Source organism: Caretta caretta, chromosome 8 (genome assembly GCF_965140235.1).
Source record: "Caretta caretta isolate rCarCar2 chromosome 8, rCarCar1.hap1, whole genome shotgun sequence".
NCBI classification, from domain to species: domain Eukaryota; kingdom Metazoa; phylum Chordata; order Testudines; family Cheloniidae; genus Caretta; species Caretta caretta.
Genome location: NC_134213.1, coordinates 32,451,488 through 32,470,314, shown reverse-complemented (window position 1 = coordinate 32,470,314; position 18,827 = coordinate 32,451,488). Strand labels below are relative to the sequence as shown.

General features: G+C 43.0%; 2 protein-coding genes across 7 annotated transcripts in view; one reads left to right on the top strand and one right to left on the bottom strand.

Moving 5' to 3' along the window:
- KCNIP1 (potassium voltage-gated channel interacting protein 1) overlaps window positions 1-18,827 on the bottom strand; it is an 803,899-nt gene that overhangs the window by 19,683 nt on the left and 765,389 nt on the right. For all 6 annotated transcript variants that reach the window (XM_048862516.2, XM_048862518.2, XM_048862515.2 and 3 more), the window contains one exon: window positions 2,860-2,929. In XM_048862516.2, coding sequence (XP_048718473.1) covers window positions 2,860-2,929 — 70 coding nt within the window. The remainder of the gene's footprint in view (window positions 1-2,859; window positions 2,930-18,827) is intronic.
- The window catches only part of LOC142068388 (uncharacterized), a 798,233-nt gene that overhangs the window by 50,353 nt on the left and 729,053 nt on the right, over window positions 1-18,827 (top strand). The window lies entirely within an intron of this gene.

Below are 18,827 nucleotides of genomic sequence, written 5' to 3'. Positions count from 1 at the left end.
ATCATCAAGTGGCCCATTCCAGCTTCTGGCAAACAGAGACTAGGGACACCATCCCTGCCCATCCTAGCTAATAGCCATTGATAGACCTATCCTCCATAAAAAATTATCTAGTTCTGTTTTTGTACCCTGTAATATTCTTGGCCTTCACAACATCCCCTGGCAAGGAGTTCCACAGGTTGACTGTGCATTGCATGAAGAAATACTTCCTTTTGTTTGTTTTAAACCTGCTGCCTATTAATTTCATTTGGTGACCTCTAGTTCTTGTGTTATGAGAAGAAGTAAATAACACTTCCTTATTTACTTTCTCCACATGAGTCATGATTTTATAGACCTCTATCGTATCCCCCCTTAGTCTCTTTTCCAAGCTGAAAAGTCCCAGTTTTATTAATCTCTCCTCATATGGACATCTCTTGTTAAAAATATTTAGAGTTATAATATCTGATTTTCAAATATGAAATAATTCTTGTATCAAAACCTATGAGTTAGAATGGTTAGATTCCTGTTATTGCTGAAAAGGCCATGGAAGCCTTATTCTATTTGTGAGTTTAAGAGGCAATATGTACTCCTGGATTATGCTATTATATTCAGTGTAATCCATCTTAAATATTTGGTGACGCAAGGAACTAGTGAAAATTGATTATGTAATTAGGTTGATCTGTCCATGTCAAACTGTGTGGCACTAGAAATGTTGGGAGGGCTTTAAACTTGTCTCTGGTATCATTTGTGTGATAGGGAGCTCGGAGAGCTGGATAGCATAGTGGGATGCAACACTGGCAGGGTCCTCCCTGCAGTGAGTCTAAGTTGCTTCCCTGAGCTACTTCCTACTTATAGATCCCTTCAGTTTGGGGCCTGGCCCCTGTTGTCCAAACAGGCAATCCCCTCCGAACAATAGTCCAAAGGAGAAGCACTCTACAGGTTCTCATAGGGGTGGGTGGGTAGAGAAGGCTCTGCCCAAAGGTCTTACCCACTTTGTGGTCCCCTCTCAGGTTCATTCTTCTGTCTGGCTTCCTGGAGAAGGATTCTTCTCTCCTGTAGCCTGTCCAACACCCTTTGCCTGGGCTTCTGAGGTCCCTGTTAACCTGCTCCTCCAGTCAGTGCATGCTTGGCAGGTCTGGTGAGTGGGGCTACCTGGGTCCAGTATTGCCTTTTACACCGTTCAGTCACAGTATGGGGTTTGTATACCCCATCACGGGTTTCATTACAGTAACACCTAGGCTCAAATCAAGATTGAGACTGTGACGTTGCACTCCATATGTTTATGGAAATAAGCTTTTGAGTGTGAATATAATGTAACTGGAATATGCTTTATGAAAAAGGTCTCTTGTAAGGTATCATTAGAAAGCTTATAATCTACTGAGTGTGTTCATCCTATTTGTATGCGTGTATCACTGTTCTATCTGAAACTAGAAATTTAAAGTATTACTCTGAGGTCCTATTGTAATTATGCAAAGTGTGGGCCATTAATGGTGGCTTAGAATCTTGATAGCTCCCATTGACTAGGACAATTGACTGTAGATGGTTTATTTACCTGCAAGCCTTCTTGTGGATGTGGGGGCCAGCCTGTGGATGAAGAATGAGGTCTTACAGTGACATGTGGCCATGTCACCTGATACTGGAATCCATCTTAAACCTGGTACTTTTCCATTTAGAAGGAAGGGTGGAAACCCAGAGAGAGAAGGAGGCCTGCCTTGCTATAAAAGGGGATGGAGTAGAACAAGGGTGGTAGCAGTCATGAGAAATCCCCAAGTTACCACCTGAGCTGGAACTAACAGGAACTGTACCGGGGAAAGGATTGGACCGAGACTAAGAAGGAGTCTAGTCTGTGAAAGAAGCTTATTGGAACATTTCTGAGGGTGAGATTTACCTGTATTCAGTTTCTTAATGTATTAGGCTTTGAATTGCATGTTTTGTTTTATTTTGCTTGGTAACTTATTTTGTTATTACTTGGAATCACTTAAATCCTACTTTTTATTCTTAATAAAACCACTTTTGTTTATTATTGAACCAGAGTAAGTGATTAATACCTGGGAGCAAACAGCTGTGCATATCTCTCTATCAGTGTTATAGAGGGTGAATAATTTATGAGTTTACCCTATATAAGCTTTATACAGAGTAAAACAAATTTATTTGGGGTTTGGATCCCATTGGGAGCTGGGTGTCTGGGTCCTGGAGACAGGAGTACCTGCTGAGTGGTTTTCACTTAAAGCCTGCAGCTTTGGGGACATGGTTCAGATCCTGGGTCTGTGTTGCAGCAGGCTTGCAGGTCTGGCTCAACAAGACAGGGTTCCCAAGCTGACAGAGAAAATGGGCTCAGAGGTAGTTTCAGCATGTCAGGTGACTGTCCCAAGGGGGTCTCTGTGACCAAACCCGTCACAGAGACTCCACTGTACTAGGTGCTCTAAAGACAATTGTAAGAGAAGTCTGTGCCCCAAAGCGTTGATATTCTATACAGAGTGGAGAGATTGTGTGTGTACAGGAAAGAGGCACAGAAAAGGGAAATGACTTGTTCAAGGTGATGCAGGAGTTGGGAGGCAGAGCAGGGATGAAACCTAGGTTTCCTAACTCCCAGTCAAATGCCCTAACCACTGTACCAGTGTTCATCTTAAAAAAGGAGGTTGACACTGGTAATGATCTTTAGTGCAGGCTTACCTGTATTTCCATGCAATAGGTATTCTAGGGGGTATATATTTATTTTCTTATTCATTTGTATTTTCATATTTTAAAAAAACTCAGTAAAACTTAAAAAATTGATTCAAAGTTACAGTATGCATTAGCTGAAATAGTTTTGCTGCTAGCTGGCAGACATGAATTTTAAGACATGCTTCAATAAGTCTGACAGTCACAAAGCACTTTACTCACCTCCATGTGGAAAAAACTGTGCATAGATCTGTTTGAACGTCTCTTCATTAACAACCCCACTAGGACATTCCTGTTGGAAAACCAAGAAAAACCCTGTCAAGATTCATTTGCAGAGAACTACATGCCCAAAGAGAGCATTTACACAATTACATTCCTGTTCCTGCAGCATACTGTATGCATGGTTTGTGCAGCTGAAGAAATTAAAAGACTTAAGGCTAGAATTCTCTAGCTCCCATAAGCTTGGCTCACAATTTAAAAGAAAACCAACAACCCCCCGCACAGTTCAATCCCCATTTTGTCGGACAACCTTGGAAGTTGACTCATGTCTTTTGCCATGTAAGGCCTTCATAGAATGATAATAAACAAGATTAATACCAAGTAATATTTCATCTTCAATGTCCTATAGAAACATTAACTCACTAATCTTCAAAGTAACACTGGTGGTAAGTTAGTGATGTTAGCCTTGTATGGCGTTAAAAGTAAGTATTATTAAGTCCTTGTAAATAATAACGCCCCTGTGGGTCTGGGGACAGAATAGCCCCACTGCTCCTCCTGCATGTTTCATTGAACAACTGTATGCCAAGGCCAGCCGTGCAGTTCTTGTCAATGGCACAATAGGAGAGTGGTTTTGCACCACTGTTGGAGTCTGGCAAGGCGCCTTCTTTCGCCCACACTGTTCAACATCTACTGGAGCGCATAATGACTGATGTCCTAGAAGATCACATATGTAGAGTCAGCATTGGGGGGCGAACAATCTCAAATCTTCAGTTCAATGATGACATTGGTGGCCTGGCAGGCAGCGAAGATGAACTTGCCAACCTTGTGAAACGATTGGATGTAACCTCCGCAAAATATGGCATGGAAATCAGTGCAGAGAAAACCAAGCTGATGACAAACAAACATGATGGCACCAACTCAGATATCACTGTCAGTGGACAATTGCTGGAGACAGTGAAACAGTTCAAGTATTTGGGGGCAATCATCACTGATGAAGGATCCAAGGCAGAAATTCAGGCAAGAACTGTGCAAACAGAAGCAGCAGTGGCAATGCTAAAACCAATTTGGAGGAATAAGAACATCTCCCTTGAATCCAAACTGAAAGTGCTGCACACATTGGTCATCTCCATTTTTCGGTACGTGTGCGAGACATGGACCCTTACAGCAGAACTTGAATGGAAAATGCAGGTACTAGAGATGAGATGCTTCTGTAAAATCCTGGGCATCTCCTACTTTGACGATGTCATTCATGAAGAGGTCTGCAACATCAACACCCAATGCGCTGGGTCATTTGAAGACCTTCTGACAACTGTGAAGAAGCGCAAGCAGAAGTGGTTCAGCTATGTAACAAGATCCTCTGGCCTATCCAAGATCATCTCCAAGGGATAGTACAGGGGAAGAGAAGAAGAGGTAGACAGGAGAAGAGATGGATTGACAACATAAAAGAGTAGACAGGAATGGACTTCGTGGAGACTCAAGCACTGACTCACAATCATTAGGGGGACAATTGGTTGCCTGCTCATCAGTGATGGTTTCCCAATGACCAATGAGGTTTTGGGAGTGATGATGATAAATAGTAACCACTATTAGACCCAAAAAGGTTAAGTAACTTTCACCCAAGGCTACTTCATTGAGAATCTTTCCGTTGACTTCTGTGGGAACTGGGTCACACCCATAGAGAGATATTGCCAGAGCCAGGATGAAAACACAACTGGTTCTGACTTCTGGTCTGTATTCAGCCCACAGCCCCTCTAACTTCTGCAGTTACAGCTGCTGTTTTCTAATATGGGTCCCAGTGCTCTGACAAACTATAAATTGATGGTATTTCCTAGGTTTTACAACTGAATTGTAGACAGAATTATTTGTCCTATCTACCCAATAAACCACAGTTAGATTTGTATGAAATCAACAAAAAAGATACAAGTCACTTGTCTGATCTATGTCCTAGTAAGAGTTTATTTACATTCCAGGATCACAGCACTGGTTCGAATTTGGGTAATGCAAACTTTCAGAATGAAGCCTGAAAATATGTAGGTTTTTCTTAGTTCAGGAATTGAACGAACACTCAAACTTGGTATAGGTTTGCAAACCTGCACTGAGTTTTGAGATAATGTATAGGCTGCAGGGGTTTTTTGGGTGCCCTGTTAAAGAAAACTAATGTAGAAAATAAGACGAAAGTTTCTAGTATTTTGGGTTGTGAAGGCACCTTTCACTCGTACTTCAGTCTCCTTTAAGTCAATGCACTGCTATTATGCTTCCTCTGCAGAAAGACAGAAAAATCTTGCCCTTTCATTTTAATGGATTGTGAACTTCAAAGCCTACTTCCGGCCATTATAGTCAAACCCTTTTGAAGAAGTTTGTTTAAAAAAGGTCACCCAGCTTGTGGCAAAATAAAATGTTCTGGAATTCAATTATAATGCTTTTTATGTTAACATACAATACAGTTAGCAATTCTTTGTATTTTGAAGTGAAATGTATTGCATTTTTAGCCAGTTAAATTACTGCCTAAGTACTTCAGTGAGATTCAATAACATTTTGAACCATGATTTAGCAATCCAACATTCCCAGACATTTCAAATGTTTCCTGATTCATTTTCCTTCCCACAATTCTGGCAGTTCAACCAATTTTGAAATGGTTCATCTGAAAATATTGGATATCAATATTGCAATTATCTGTGGCATTAACCTGTTTTCACGAGGCAGGGGGTAACATTTTAGATATGGAAAAGCCAAAGTAAACAATTGCTTATGTCTCATATTAACAGTGCAGTTCCACCCTTGGATATGCACACACAAATCTCAGAGGATCAAATTCTGTGCTGACCTATATGTGACATACAATCCCATGGAAGTCAGCAGAAAACTTGACTTCCATGAACACCTCACATATATCTGAAGATGAGAACTGACTAAAATCATGTATAAGATATTGATGTCCACACACTGTACAGACGTCTAGGTAACAGAAAAGCTGCCATTGGGAAGTGTTTATCAAATTCAAAGCATGTAGAAACAATAATTTTATATGATAACAACCTGGGTTCAAGGCTCTGCCAGAGGCATCCTGGGTACCTTGGGCAAGCCCATTCAACCTCTCTTTGCTTCAGCTCCCCATCTGTTCAATGGGTTTAATATTTCCTTACATCATAGGGGTGTAGTGAGGCTAAATACAATACAGATTGTGACATCCTCAGATACAATGACAATAAGTACTTTGACAGATAAAATAAGATAGCCTTACTATGATGAAGTTAGCAATATCCATCATGAAGTTGTGAACCATTTATGGCCTGATTGCACATTTGTCAACTCAACAACAGCAAAGCACTCCACCTTGATTATGATACAATGTATACTAGATCTTTCCACCTGGATGAATAGGTAGTCTCCTCCCCATCCAAACAGCACTGCTTATTTTTATTTTACAGTTGTGCCTAGAGGCTACAACCACGAAGATCAGGCAGGTGCTATAAATACATAGTCAGAAAGTGAAAGAATTGTCAGTCTAAATAGACGATATAAAGGGTGGGAGAAAAGAGATACCAATCCCCATTTTACAGATGGAAAACTGAGGCACAGCTAGACCAGTTCAGAAGGTGGCGATGAGTGGGTGATCTAGGGTTATGATGACAACATCCCACCTGGGTACTGTCCTAACAAAGGGCCCTTTTTAGAATTCCTTGCATACTCAACCCCACCACTGTAGTCAGTGAAGGATCACGCCTGGTTTTGATTGAAAAGTTTGATTCTGCAGAAAGCCAGATGGCAGGCCCTGCAAAGCTCAAGGCCACAAGTCTTCTGATTTGCAGGATCTAGAAATGCCACCTCAATTTTCAATTTAAAAAAATGTCCAGCCCTTTTTTGCATGACAACAGCCCGGGAAAATCAGTCACCAAGACTGTAAGGAACAGCAGGAGGACTCTAGGCTGCTGGTGAGGGACTTCATATCCTGGCCAAGTCAACCTTAAAAGAGTCAGTTAAGTTTGGAGTTATGAAAATTGTTTTGCAGGCCCTCCCAAAAATGTTTCGGCCAGCCCATCTATGGACAAAGCTTGGCTGGTTCCACACAATGGGAAAAAAATCCATTGTGTTTTCATCCTATACTTGTCTTTGACCCAAAAGGAAAGACATTCATAGAATCATAGAATATCAGGGTTGGAAGAAACCTCAGGAGGTCATCTAGTCCTATCGCCTGCTCAAAGCAGGACCAACCCCAACTACATTTATTTATGAATGCATTCCTATATGCCAATACATCCAAGAAGGTTAATTCTCAAAGACAGCCAGATGCATTCTCAAGCAGCATAAGAGTGCCTAATTAGGGATGGATAATATTTAGAGATCTGGGATCAAATCCATTTTAATTGCAACCACAAAAAAAGCTGGGTGGGATAGCCAGGTCCGTGATTTACTTATCTTTGAGTTCTTTAGTTATCTTTAAAGAACATAAATTTCTTTGACATAACATTCCTGCATAAAGCACAGAATATGAAGGAAAGAAAATGCATGAAAGGGAGAATTTTAAAAGCTCTCATTTGCTGACACCACATGCTGACAATGTGCATGTATAAACCAAAGAGTAGAGGGCATCTGAACAAGTGGACTGAATTAATCATCTCAAATCACCTTGCCTGTGTAAACCACTGAAGATAATATCAAAGGGGAGAAAGGAGGAGATTTGTATTGGATGTTGCCAATGGACAGATACGACTCACATACAAGTTCATATCCCTCGTCAACTGAAACTAGTGCAAGAAGATCCCAGTCTCTTAGACCATCTTCCTCCTGTACATAAAGAAATCTACAACTGGTCCACCTACTATCTGGATGTCAGTAATTTAGGACAGATTTCAATGAAATAAAAAGAAACCAGCCTTTCAATGACCCTGAATTCATATTTAATTGTGTCTGCATGTCATGACATTTGTCCTCTCCTTACTCTAGCTCAAGTGCCACAAAAATCAACCCTCAAACTCAGCATGAGATCTCATCCTTTCACGTGCTGAATGCCCCCAACAGGAGTCTTCAGCACCTTACAGAATTAGGCTTTCAGCAAAGAATAAAAAGCCATCTTGTATCTCACTTCATTTTGGCAGCAGGATCATGGCCTTGTTTTTTCCTTTTTGCCGAGACTGAATGCTGAATGATGTTTGCTAAATACAGCAACTGTATGGCAAACTTCCAAGTTAGACCACCATCTTCTAAGTGAGAAGCTCCTAATAAAACATCTACTCATGATGTCTTTTGAAGTGGGCTATTGTATGTTTCTTTCTCCCATTTTTGTGTGAAAACTCTAGAAGCCACTTGAAGTGACCTAAATATTTGGTTACAGCAACAATTCTTCACTGCTCTCATATTTTCCTGCTCTGCAACAAAGAAAGAGGGGTGTCATTCTAAGCCCCAAATCCATAAGCCCATCTACATTTGAAAACCAGATTTGAAAACCAGCCCATCTCTATTGAAAAGCAATGATTCAAAAGAGAAATTTTCTAGTGGGTGCCTTATGACAGTGAAGGCAAAAGTCTTAAAACATGGCTTCTAAACCTGCACCTGATTTTACACACACATCCATTGGCACACTCAACTCTTTCCCCAACCCCAGCACACACACCTAGCACTTGCTCACATATGGCCTGGTTGAAAAGCATTTAGCACTTTGGTATTTAAAGGCTAATCCAGAAAACTCAGGTCATTTTGACTTTGGTTCCAACTATGAACATAAGAAGAACATAAGAACGGCTATACTGTGTCAGACCAAAGGTTCATCTAGCCCAGTATCCTGTCTTTCAACAGTGGCCAATGCCAGTTTCCCCAGAGGGAATGAACAGAACAGGTAATCATCAAGTGATCCATCTCCTATCGCTCATTTCCAGCTTCTGGCAAACAGAGGCTAGGGACACCATCCCTGCCCATCCTGGCTAATAGCCATTGATAGACCTATCCTCTGTGAATTTATCTTGTTCTGTTTTTGTACCCTGTTATATTCTTGGCCTTCACAACATCCTCTGACAAGGAGTTCCACATGTTGACCGTGCGTTGCATGAAAAAATACTTCCTTTTGTTTGTTTTAAACCTGCTGCCTATTAATTTCATTTGGTGACCCCTAGTTCTTGTGTTATGAGAAGGAATAAATAACACTTCCTTATTTACTTTCTCCACACCAGTCATGATTTTATAGACCTCTATCATATCCCCCCTTAGCTGTCTTTTTTCCAAGCTGCTATTCCAAGTCTTCGCAAAAAGAAAAGGAGTACTTGTGGCACCTTAGAGACTAACCAATTTATTTGAGCATAAGCTTTCGTGAGCTACAGCTCACTTCATCGGATGCATACTGTGGAAAGTTTAGAAGATCTTATTATATACACACAAAGCATGAAAAAATACCTCCTCCCATCCCACTCTCCTGCTGGTAATAGCTTATCTAAAGTGAAAAGGAGTACTTGTGGCACCTTAGAGACTAACCAATTTATTGAGAAGAGTTCCCAGAAGTTACCTACTACAGGACAGGCCTAACAAAGAAAATAACAGAACGCCACTAGCCGTCACCTTCAGCCCCCAACTAAAACCCCTCCAACGCATTATTAAGGATCTACAACCCATCCTAAAGGATGACCCAACACTCTCACAAGTCTTGGGAGACAGGCCAGTCCTTGCCTACAGACAGCCCCGCAACCTGAAGCAAATACTCACCAACAACCACATACCACACAACAGAACCACTAACCCAGGAACTTATCCTTGCAACAAAGCCCGTTGCCAATTGTGCCCACATATCTATTCAGGGGACACCATCACAGGGCCTAATAACATCAGCCACACTATCAGAGGCTCGTTCACCTGCACATCCACCAATGTGATATATGCCATCATGTGCCAGCAATGCCCCTCTGCCATGTACATTGGTCAAACTGGACAGTCTCTACGTAAAAGAATAAATGGACACAAATCAGATGTCAAGAATTATAACATTCATAAACCAGTCGGAGAACACTTCAATCTCTCTGGTCACGCAATCACTGACATGAAGGTCGCTATCTTAAAACAAAAAAACTTCAAATCCAGACTCCAGCGAGAAACTGCTGAATTGGAATTCATTTGCAAATTGGATACTATTAATTTAGGCTTAAATAGAGACTGGGAGTGGCTAAGTCATTATGCAAGGTAGCCTGTTTCCTCTTGTTTTTTCCTACCCCCCCCCCCCCCGATGTTCTGGTTTAACTTGGATTTAAACCTGGAGAATGGTCAGTTTAGATGAGCTATTACCAGCAGAAGAGTGAGTTTGTGTGTGTATGGGGGTGGGGGGGATGTGAGAAAACCTTGATCTATGCAGGAAATAGCCCGACTTGATTATGTAAAGAGTTGTCACTTTGGATGGGCTAGCACCAGCAGGAGAGTGAATTTGTGTGGGGGGGGTGGAGGGTGAGAAAACCTGGATTTGTGCTGGAAATGGCCCACCTGTTGATCACTTTAGATAAGCTATTACCAGCAGGACAGTGGGGTGGGAGGAGGTATTGTTTCATGATTTCTGTGTGTATATAAAGTCTGCTGCAGTTTCCACGGTAAACATCTGATGAAGTGAGCTGTAGCTCACGAAAGCTCATGCTCAAATAAATTGGTTAGTCTCTAAGGTGCCACAAGTACTCCTTTTCAATTTATTTGAGCATCCAAGTCTTGTTAATCTTTCCTCATATGGCAGACACTCCATGTCCCTAATCATTTTTGTTGCCCTTTTCTGAAGGCCCAGCTCTTTATTGTGACAGTGAATAGGTTGAAGGGCCTCCCGGTGTCCTGTCAGAGGATCACCACCTGCATTCAGATCTGTTATGATCTGGCTCAGGCTGAGCCGCTGCCTATAGTGAAGGCCCGCTCAACCAGGGCTCAAGCATCCTCAGCGGCCTTCTTTGCATATGTCCCTATTCAGGACATCTGCAGGGCCGCGACATGGTCTTTGATACACACATTCATGACCCATTATGCCATCACCCAGCAAGCGAGAGATGACACTGGCTTAGGAAGAGCTGTGTTGCAACTGACACATCCATGAACTCCTACCCGCCTCCAGTGGTACTTCTTTGGAGTCACCTACAATGGAATGGACATGAGCAATCACTCGAAGAAGAAAAGACAATTACTTTTTTTTTTGTAACTGGTGTTCTTCGATATGTGTTGCTCATGTCCATTCCATGACCCGCCCTCCTTCCCCACTGTCGGAGTTTCCAGCAAGAAAGAACTGAGGATGGGAGGACCGTCAATGCTCCCTACACTACGGCATTCGCGTGCCACTCAAGAGAGCACCAGAGCCAGTCCCCCACGGATACCACCGAGGGAAAAACTTCCGGCACCCACCCACAATGGAATGGACATTAGCAACACATCTCAAAGAGCACCAGTTACAAAAAAAGGTAACTGTCTTATCTGTGTCTTTTGTGATGACAGATAAAACAGTCTGTGACTCAGTTTGAACAGCAGCATTTAAGCAGAAGTATAGGATCAGTGTTGTTATGCTCTGCATTTTATCTTGTTCCTGTTACGGGGCCGATTTGTACTGGCTCTCTTGCGCATTTATCGTTTCTGTGCCTATGGAGAAATATTTGTTTCTTGGCACAGTTTTAACTGATTTGCACAGTAGAATGTATCTACTTTTTTGTCCCCTGTAAGATCCTAATTTTATATACACAGAGCTACTGAATCTATTCACAATAACATGTGGCCCAGACCATCAATGACATAAATTGTGTTCAGATACAGCATAAGATAGAAGCATAACTTGGTTTTTAGTTTCCCAAGCATTTTCTTTCTAATTCTTATTAAAATAGGCTTTTGCCTTTTGTTTGGAACTTCCCAAACAGGTGACAGATACCTGCAAGTGGATCTGATTTAAATGTTTCTGTAATGCTTGCAGATAGGTTTATAGTTTGATTTCCTCTAGCTGTGTGCCACACGAACTATTGCAATGTCCATTAGTGGTAGATTTAAACACATAACAGAAGCACTGATGATAATGTGTTCATTCCTTACTAAAATGCTATGTTATTATAGAGAGAGAGCCAAAAGTCTGCAGGGCATTATTCGATTATAATTTTGGACTGTTCCTGTAGAATAACATGGCAATTAGTAGAAAGGATAGGTTAACACAGGGGTACAATATTTTCCCAAAAGTTCTAATGGTAGCTTGCAGTGGAATATAGGGGCATAGGATCTGATCAGTCAAATCTAGTTTCCACCAATAGAAAAGGAGTACTTGTGGCACCTTAGAGACTAACCAATTTATTTGAGCATGAGCTTTCGTGAGCTACAGCTCACTTCTGATGAAGTGAGCTGTAGCTCACGAAAGCTCATGCTCAAATAAATTGGTTAGTCTCTAAGGTGCCACAAGTACTCCTTTTCTTTTTGCGAATACAGACTAACACGGCTGTTCCTCTGAAACCTTTCCACCAATAGTTATTCCAGGGAAATAAATTCTTTCCTGACCCCTAAAACGATAAATTTATGCCTTGAAGAAGCTAATTGCCTTTACTGTTGGCAATAAACATATCTTCAAACATATTGATAATTAAATTAACCATTCTTTCTCAACTTCAACCACTTTACAGTATGTGGCTATGCCTCCTACAGTACTGAGTTCTGCAGGTTGGATATATTATGTGAAGATTTCTTTCTTTTTTTTTTGTTCAAAAATGTACCTGCCATTATTTTCATCCAGCAAATATAACTTTAAAACAGCTTAAAATGTAGGAACTGATCAGTTGTCACTCTACCTTTCATAATTGTAAATGCTTCTCTGAAGAGTCTCCTCTAACCTCTTCCTTTTCCATGATAAATTAACAATCCTGGCTTGATAAAAGCCCCATCCTGCCACTAGCCCCCTTTGTGATCGACATGCTGCTGTGAAAGCCTGAAAAGACTAGAAACTGCTGGTGTGGGTGCTTACTATGTCAACGCTTCTATAAGAAGCGGCTCGTGTTGTGACAGCAGTTCTGGCCTGCATGCATGATTACACTTCTTGAATTCCCACATGATTATTTTTTGCTTCTGACACTCCATCTGGAAGCTGAGTGAGGCCTTGAATCAAACCTTGAGGAATGCTTCAGAAAGGCAATGCTGCCATTGATCATCCTGTTTCAGCTTTCTGTAACTGGATTGTGTTCCGATGTGTATGCTAGTTCCAATTCATTTGCACTTAGTTGATCACAATTTTGTTTTATAAGAGCCAAATAATGCTCAAGAGTCCTCATTAGTGCTTCAACATGACATAATCAAGCTGACTCAAAAGATGTAGCTCTTGTGAAACAAAGCAGGTATGCCCCATGCTCAGTTTAAATTCCATGGTAGGCAGAAAACGTTTACCTACTCAAGAATAGTTTCAGCACTTTGGTTCACACTGAAAGGAATTGGTGTTCCAGATGTTCTGCTATATCGGGTGCAGGATATTTACACTGGTACTGGTGCGAGAGTACATGTGGGTTCATGACTTTTGCCACATTTCTACACAACCTGTGGTGTGCAGCAAGGATACATTCTCACCCCAGCACTGTTCTGTCAACCATCAACTGGATATTAGGACTTGCCACTCCACACATTGGAATCAAGGTTGGTCGAGAAGCATTCACTGACCAAGACTATGCCAATGACACTGCTTTGCTTGTGGAGAAGTCAGATAATTTCAGCCCCATCCTCCAAGGTCTGAAGTACACCACCTACATTATGGGTTGAATGTCTCATGGCAGTAGACCAAGGTCCAGAACCTTGGAACTGGGCCACCAGAAGCCCTGCAGCAGGTGGGGTCGAGTACTGTGGAGAGCACTGATGAGTTAATCTACTTAGGCTACAAGCATAGTTCAAATGGTCACAACAAACTGGACTTTCTTTGATGAATAGGTCTCAACACCTCCTGCACAAAGTCCATGTCTCACCTATGGATACAAAAACATCTGTTGAGGTTACAGGGACAAACCATCCCAATGAGTCGAAAGAATAGTAAACATGGCAGGCGACCAGCTTGGCTTAATGGTGAAATCCTAGCGGATCTTAAACATAAAAAAGAAGCTTACAAGAAGTGGAAGGTTGGACATATGACCAGGGAAGAGTATAAAAATATTGCTCGGGCATGTAGGAATGATATCAGGAGGGCCAAATCGCACCTGGAGCTGCAGCTAGCCAGAGATGTTAAGAGTAACAAGAAGGGTTTGTTCAGGTATGTTGGCAACAAGAAGAAAGCCAAGAAAAGTGTGGGCCCCTTACTGAATGAGGGAGGCAACCTAGTGACAGAGGATGTGAAAAAAGCTAATGTACTCAATGCTTTTTTTGCCTCTGTTTTCACTAACAAGGTCAGCTCCCAGACTGCTGCGCTGGGCATCACAAAATGGGGAAGAGATGGCCAGCCCTCTGTGGAGATAGAGGTGGTTAGGGACTATTTAGAAAAGCTGGACATGCACAAGTCCATGGGGCCGGACGAGTTGCATCCGAGAGTGCTGAAGGAATTGGCGGCTGTGATTGCAGAGCCATTGGCCATTATCTTTGAAAACTCGTGGCAAACCGGGGAAGTCCCGGATGACTGGAAAAAGGCTAATGTAGTGCCAATCTTTAAAAAAGGGAAGAAGGAGGATCCTGGGAACTACAGGCCAGTCAGCCTCACCTCAGTCCCTGGAAAAATCATGGAGCAGGTCCTCAAAGAATCAATCCTGAAGCACTTGCATGAGAGGAAAGTGATCAGGAACAGCCAGCATGGATTCACCAAGGGAAGGTCATGCCTGACTAATCTAATCGCCTTTTATGATGAGATTACTGGTTCTGTGGATGAAGGGAAAGCAGTGGATGTATTGTTTCTTGACTTTAGCAAAGCTTTTGACACAGTCTCCCACAGTATTCTTGTCAGCAAGTTAAGGAAGTATGGGCTGGAAGAATGCACTATAAGGTGGGTAGAAAGCTGGCTAGATTGTCGGGCTCAACGGGTAGTGATCAATGGCTCCATGTCTAGTTGGCAGCCGGTATCAAGTGGAGTGCCCCAAGGGTCGGTCCTGGGGCCGGTTTTGTTCAATATCTTCATAAATGATCTGGAGGATGGTGTGGATTGCACTCTCAGCAAATTTGCGGATGATACTAAACTGGGAGGAGTGGTAGATACGCTGGAGGGCAGGGATAGGATACAGAAGGACCTAGACAAATTGGAGGATTGGGCCAAAAGAAATCTGATGAGGTTCAATAAGGATAAGTGCAGGGTCCTGCATTTAGGACGGAAGAACCCAATGCACAGCTACAGACGAGGGACCGAATGGCTAGGCAGCAGTTCTGCGGAAAAGGACCTAGGGGTGACAGTGGACGAGAAGCTGGATATGAGTCAGCAGTGTGCCCTTGTTGCCAAGAAGGCCAATGGCATTTTGGGATGTATAAGTAGGGGCATAGCGAGCAGATCGAGGGACGTGATCGTTCCCCTCTATTCGACATTGGTGAGGCCTCATCTGGAGTACTGTGTCCAGTTTTGGGCCCCACACTACAAGAAGGATGTGGATAAATTGGAGAGAGTCCAGCGAAGGGCAACAAAAATGATTAGGGGTCTGGAACACATGAGTTATGAGGAGAGGCTGAGGGAGCTGGGATTGTTTAGCCTGCAGAAGAGAAGAATGAGGGGGGATTTGATAGCTGCTTTCAACTACTTGAAAGGGGGTTCCAAAGAGGATGGCTCCAGACTGTTCTCAATGGTAGCAGATGACAGAACGAGGAGTAATGGTCTCAAGTTGCAGTGGGGGAGGTTTAGATTGGATATTAGGAAAAACTTTTTCACTAAGAGGGTGGTGAAACACTGGAATGCGTTACCTAGGGAGGTGGTAGAATCTCCTTCCTTAGAGGTTTTTAAGGTCAGGCTTGACAAAGCCCTGGCTGGGATGATTTAACTGGGAATTGGTCCTGCTTCGAGCAGGGGGTTGGACTAGATGACCTTCTGGGGTCCCTTCCAACCCTGATATTCTATGATTCTATTCTATGATCTTTGCAATGAGACAAAGTTCAGGATTGGTCAGATCTGTGTACCACAATGTTTTGCTATATGAGTCAGAAACTTGGACCCACTTACACACAGAGTTGGGGTGGATAGAGGCATTCCATATGTGCTGTCAGTGCCAACTGGGGAGACCAGAAAGCAAGTGTGAAAAATCAAGATGGGGTGTTGGGGGGTAATAGGCGTCTATATAAGAAAAAGCTCCGAATATCAGGACTGCCCCTGTAAAATCGGGACATCTGGTCACCCATGTGCCAAATCCTTAGCATGAAGTGGGTTGACTTTGTACGAAATGTTACAATCTCCCAGAGATCTGGCCTTCCTTCAGTCACTCATTATATTCAAAAGTGGCATTGCAGGCTCTACAGCCATATCTCCAGGATGGATACAAACACCCCAGAACACTGTGCTCTTCAACTCTCCATTGACACACGAAGGAGTGCATGCCCTGACCCTTCCTGGCGCCACCCAGATGGCGGCCCCAAAGATTCACAGATTTACAGGATTCAGCCAGATTTAGGAACTTCACTGCACAATGCCTGGTGTGATGCCATCAACAGTGGTCATTATTATGGTACAACAGTCCTCAGGACATTGTGTGTGTTTGATGTTTGCAAGGCTAAGATTTTATCACAGTTATTTTTAGTAAAATGTTATGGACAGGTAACAGGCAATAAACAAAAATTCACGGAGCCTGTGACCTGTCTGTGACCTGTCTGTGACTTTACTAAAAATAACCTGGAGGCAGGGCTAGGCAGGGTGGAGGAATGGAGTCTCATGGGTGGGGGGGGGATTGACAGGCCAAGCTCCCTGCCAGCAGCTGCAGTGGGGGGGATGCAGCCACAGGGGGCACACAGTCCCTGCTCCAGAGTTGGCCGTAGCTGTGGGACAGGGGTGTGTGGCTTTGGCTGTGGCCTCCGTCAAGCCTGGCACAGCCGGCGGGCCAAGGGGTGCATGGCCCTGGGAAGCCGTGGGCAGGGGGGCACACAGCCCCTGGTGCTGCCACTGTGGAAAGCTGAGGGGTTGGGGATCACAGCCCTGGCTGCAGCCTCTGCCAACCCTGGGACACCACGGGGCTGAGGTGTCCGGCCCCAGCTGCAGACCCCCGCCAAGCCCAAGGACACCACAAGACTAGGGCACGTGGCCCCAGCTGCAGCCCCTGTCAACCCTGTGACACCACGAGGCTGGGGCGCACGGTTCAAGCCAGCCCCAGTTGCAAAGTAGGGACACACAGTCCCGCCTCTGCCTCCTGAGGCCCTAGATGTCACAGAGGTCCGGTAAAGTCACGGAATCCATGACTGCCATGACCACCATGACTAAATTGTAGCCTTAATGAGTTGATCATTTGGATAGTTTCTTGGCAGTATTAATGCACATCTAGTAAGGAGTTACAATACTATTTGCAGGGCTGAATGCTGCACTATTTAAGACATTGGGAACATTACCCTTGACTTGAATGACAATGGATTATTTTTTTAGCTGAACGTTGCTTCTTTTTTTATTTGCACTCTTCTTACATATCTAACAAGGTGTCTAAATCCATAGAAGAATGAGAAAAGTGACCACTAGCGGCTTTGCTTTTTAAGGTGCTGAAACCAAATGCACTTTTTCCAGAAACCCACTAACTACTGAACATAAAAAATACCACAGGGCAGGTATGCAAATCCAGCATCTTGCACTGATTTTGAAATGCTAAACTAAAGAGCTGAGTCCACATAAAGAGAATCAGTTGCAATTCTTTTTGCTGTTTGAATAAGAAATCAACATTACCCATTACTTTCAAGGACAGTCAAGTGATGTCAAAAGATGACTAGCAAGTGCTTAGAGTGGATGAAAAGAAAAAAAAACACCTAGCAGTGTTCAAAAGTAAGTGTACACCGGGACTATGTACATACCAAGGAGCACTAAGAAGTCAACACTTATCTCCACTGAAATGGAAGACACGCATTGCTATCATCTCAGTTATCTAAAAATGGGTAACAACAGCTCTGGATTGTATTGTCTTGTCTCTTTCAATACAGCTTTGGAATTTACGTTAAAATTGGTAAACCCTCAGATTTTGCTACCTTCGCTTTTGTTTCCAGGGGCTAAAATTTATTGTAGGGATTATATTCTATTGGAACACAGCTTTTCATATGGCTCTTCATTTCAGTCTTCAAAGATGTGATTTTCCGGATGACACTAAAGCATTGCTTTGACTTTATACCAGATCTATTAGCCATCACCACTACAACTGTACTGACATTCCCACTGAAAGGAAGACCAGAACATTTGGAATAGGGGCTGATGGTTCTGTAGTTTTGTTTTTTGGTTATTTAACATTAAAGAAAATATTTTTTGCAGTCAACAACTGGTTTCCTTAACTACCCAGAACCCTTCACAAATCAGTAGATCAACTATAGAAGGCCCAGCCATTTTAGATTCATACAATCAATCCCCAAAGAAGTAAGACTTTAAAAGAGTTTCTAAAGGGCCTTGTTTCCCCTAGGGGAGCAGTCCACTACCCTGGGTCCTACCTTTCTCTTTATGCAGGCTGCTGACTGCAAATTCAACACAACTGGAATCAGACCAGTTGTGTACAGTTTAATCTTGCCCCCTGTTTATACCCATTATGAAAGCTGGCTAACTCTAGGGGTGTAAATAGACTACTGAGAAAGACAAGGTGGGTGAGGTAATATCTTTTATTGGATCAACTTCTGTTGGTGAAAGAGACAAGCTTTCAAGCTACACAGAGCTCTTCTTCAAGTCTGGGAAATGTACTCAGAGGGTATGTACACACTGCAGTTAAAAACCCATGGCTGGCCTGTGCCAGCTGACTTGGGATGGGACTGCAGGGCTGTTTAATTGCTGCCAGGCTGTTTCAGTACATTGTAGACTTCGGGGCTGGGCTGCAGCCTGAGCTCTGGAACCCTCCCACCTCGCAGGTTCCTGGAGCCCAGGCTCCTGCCCAAGACTGGAAGCCTACACTGCAATTAGG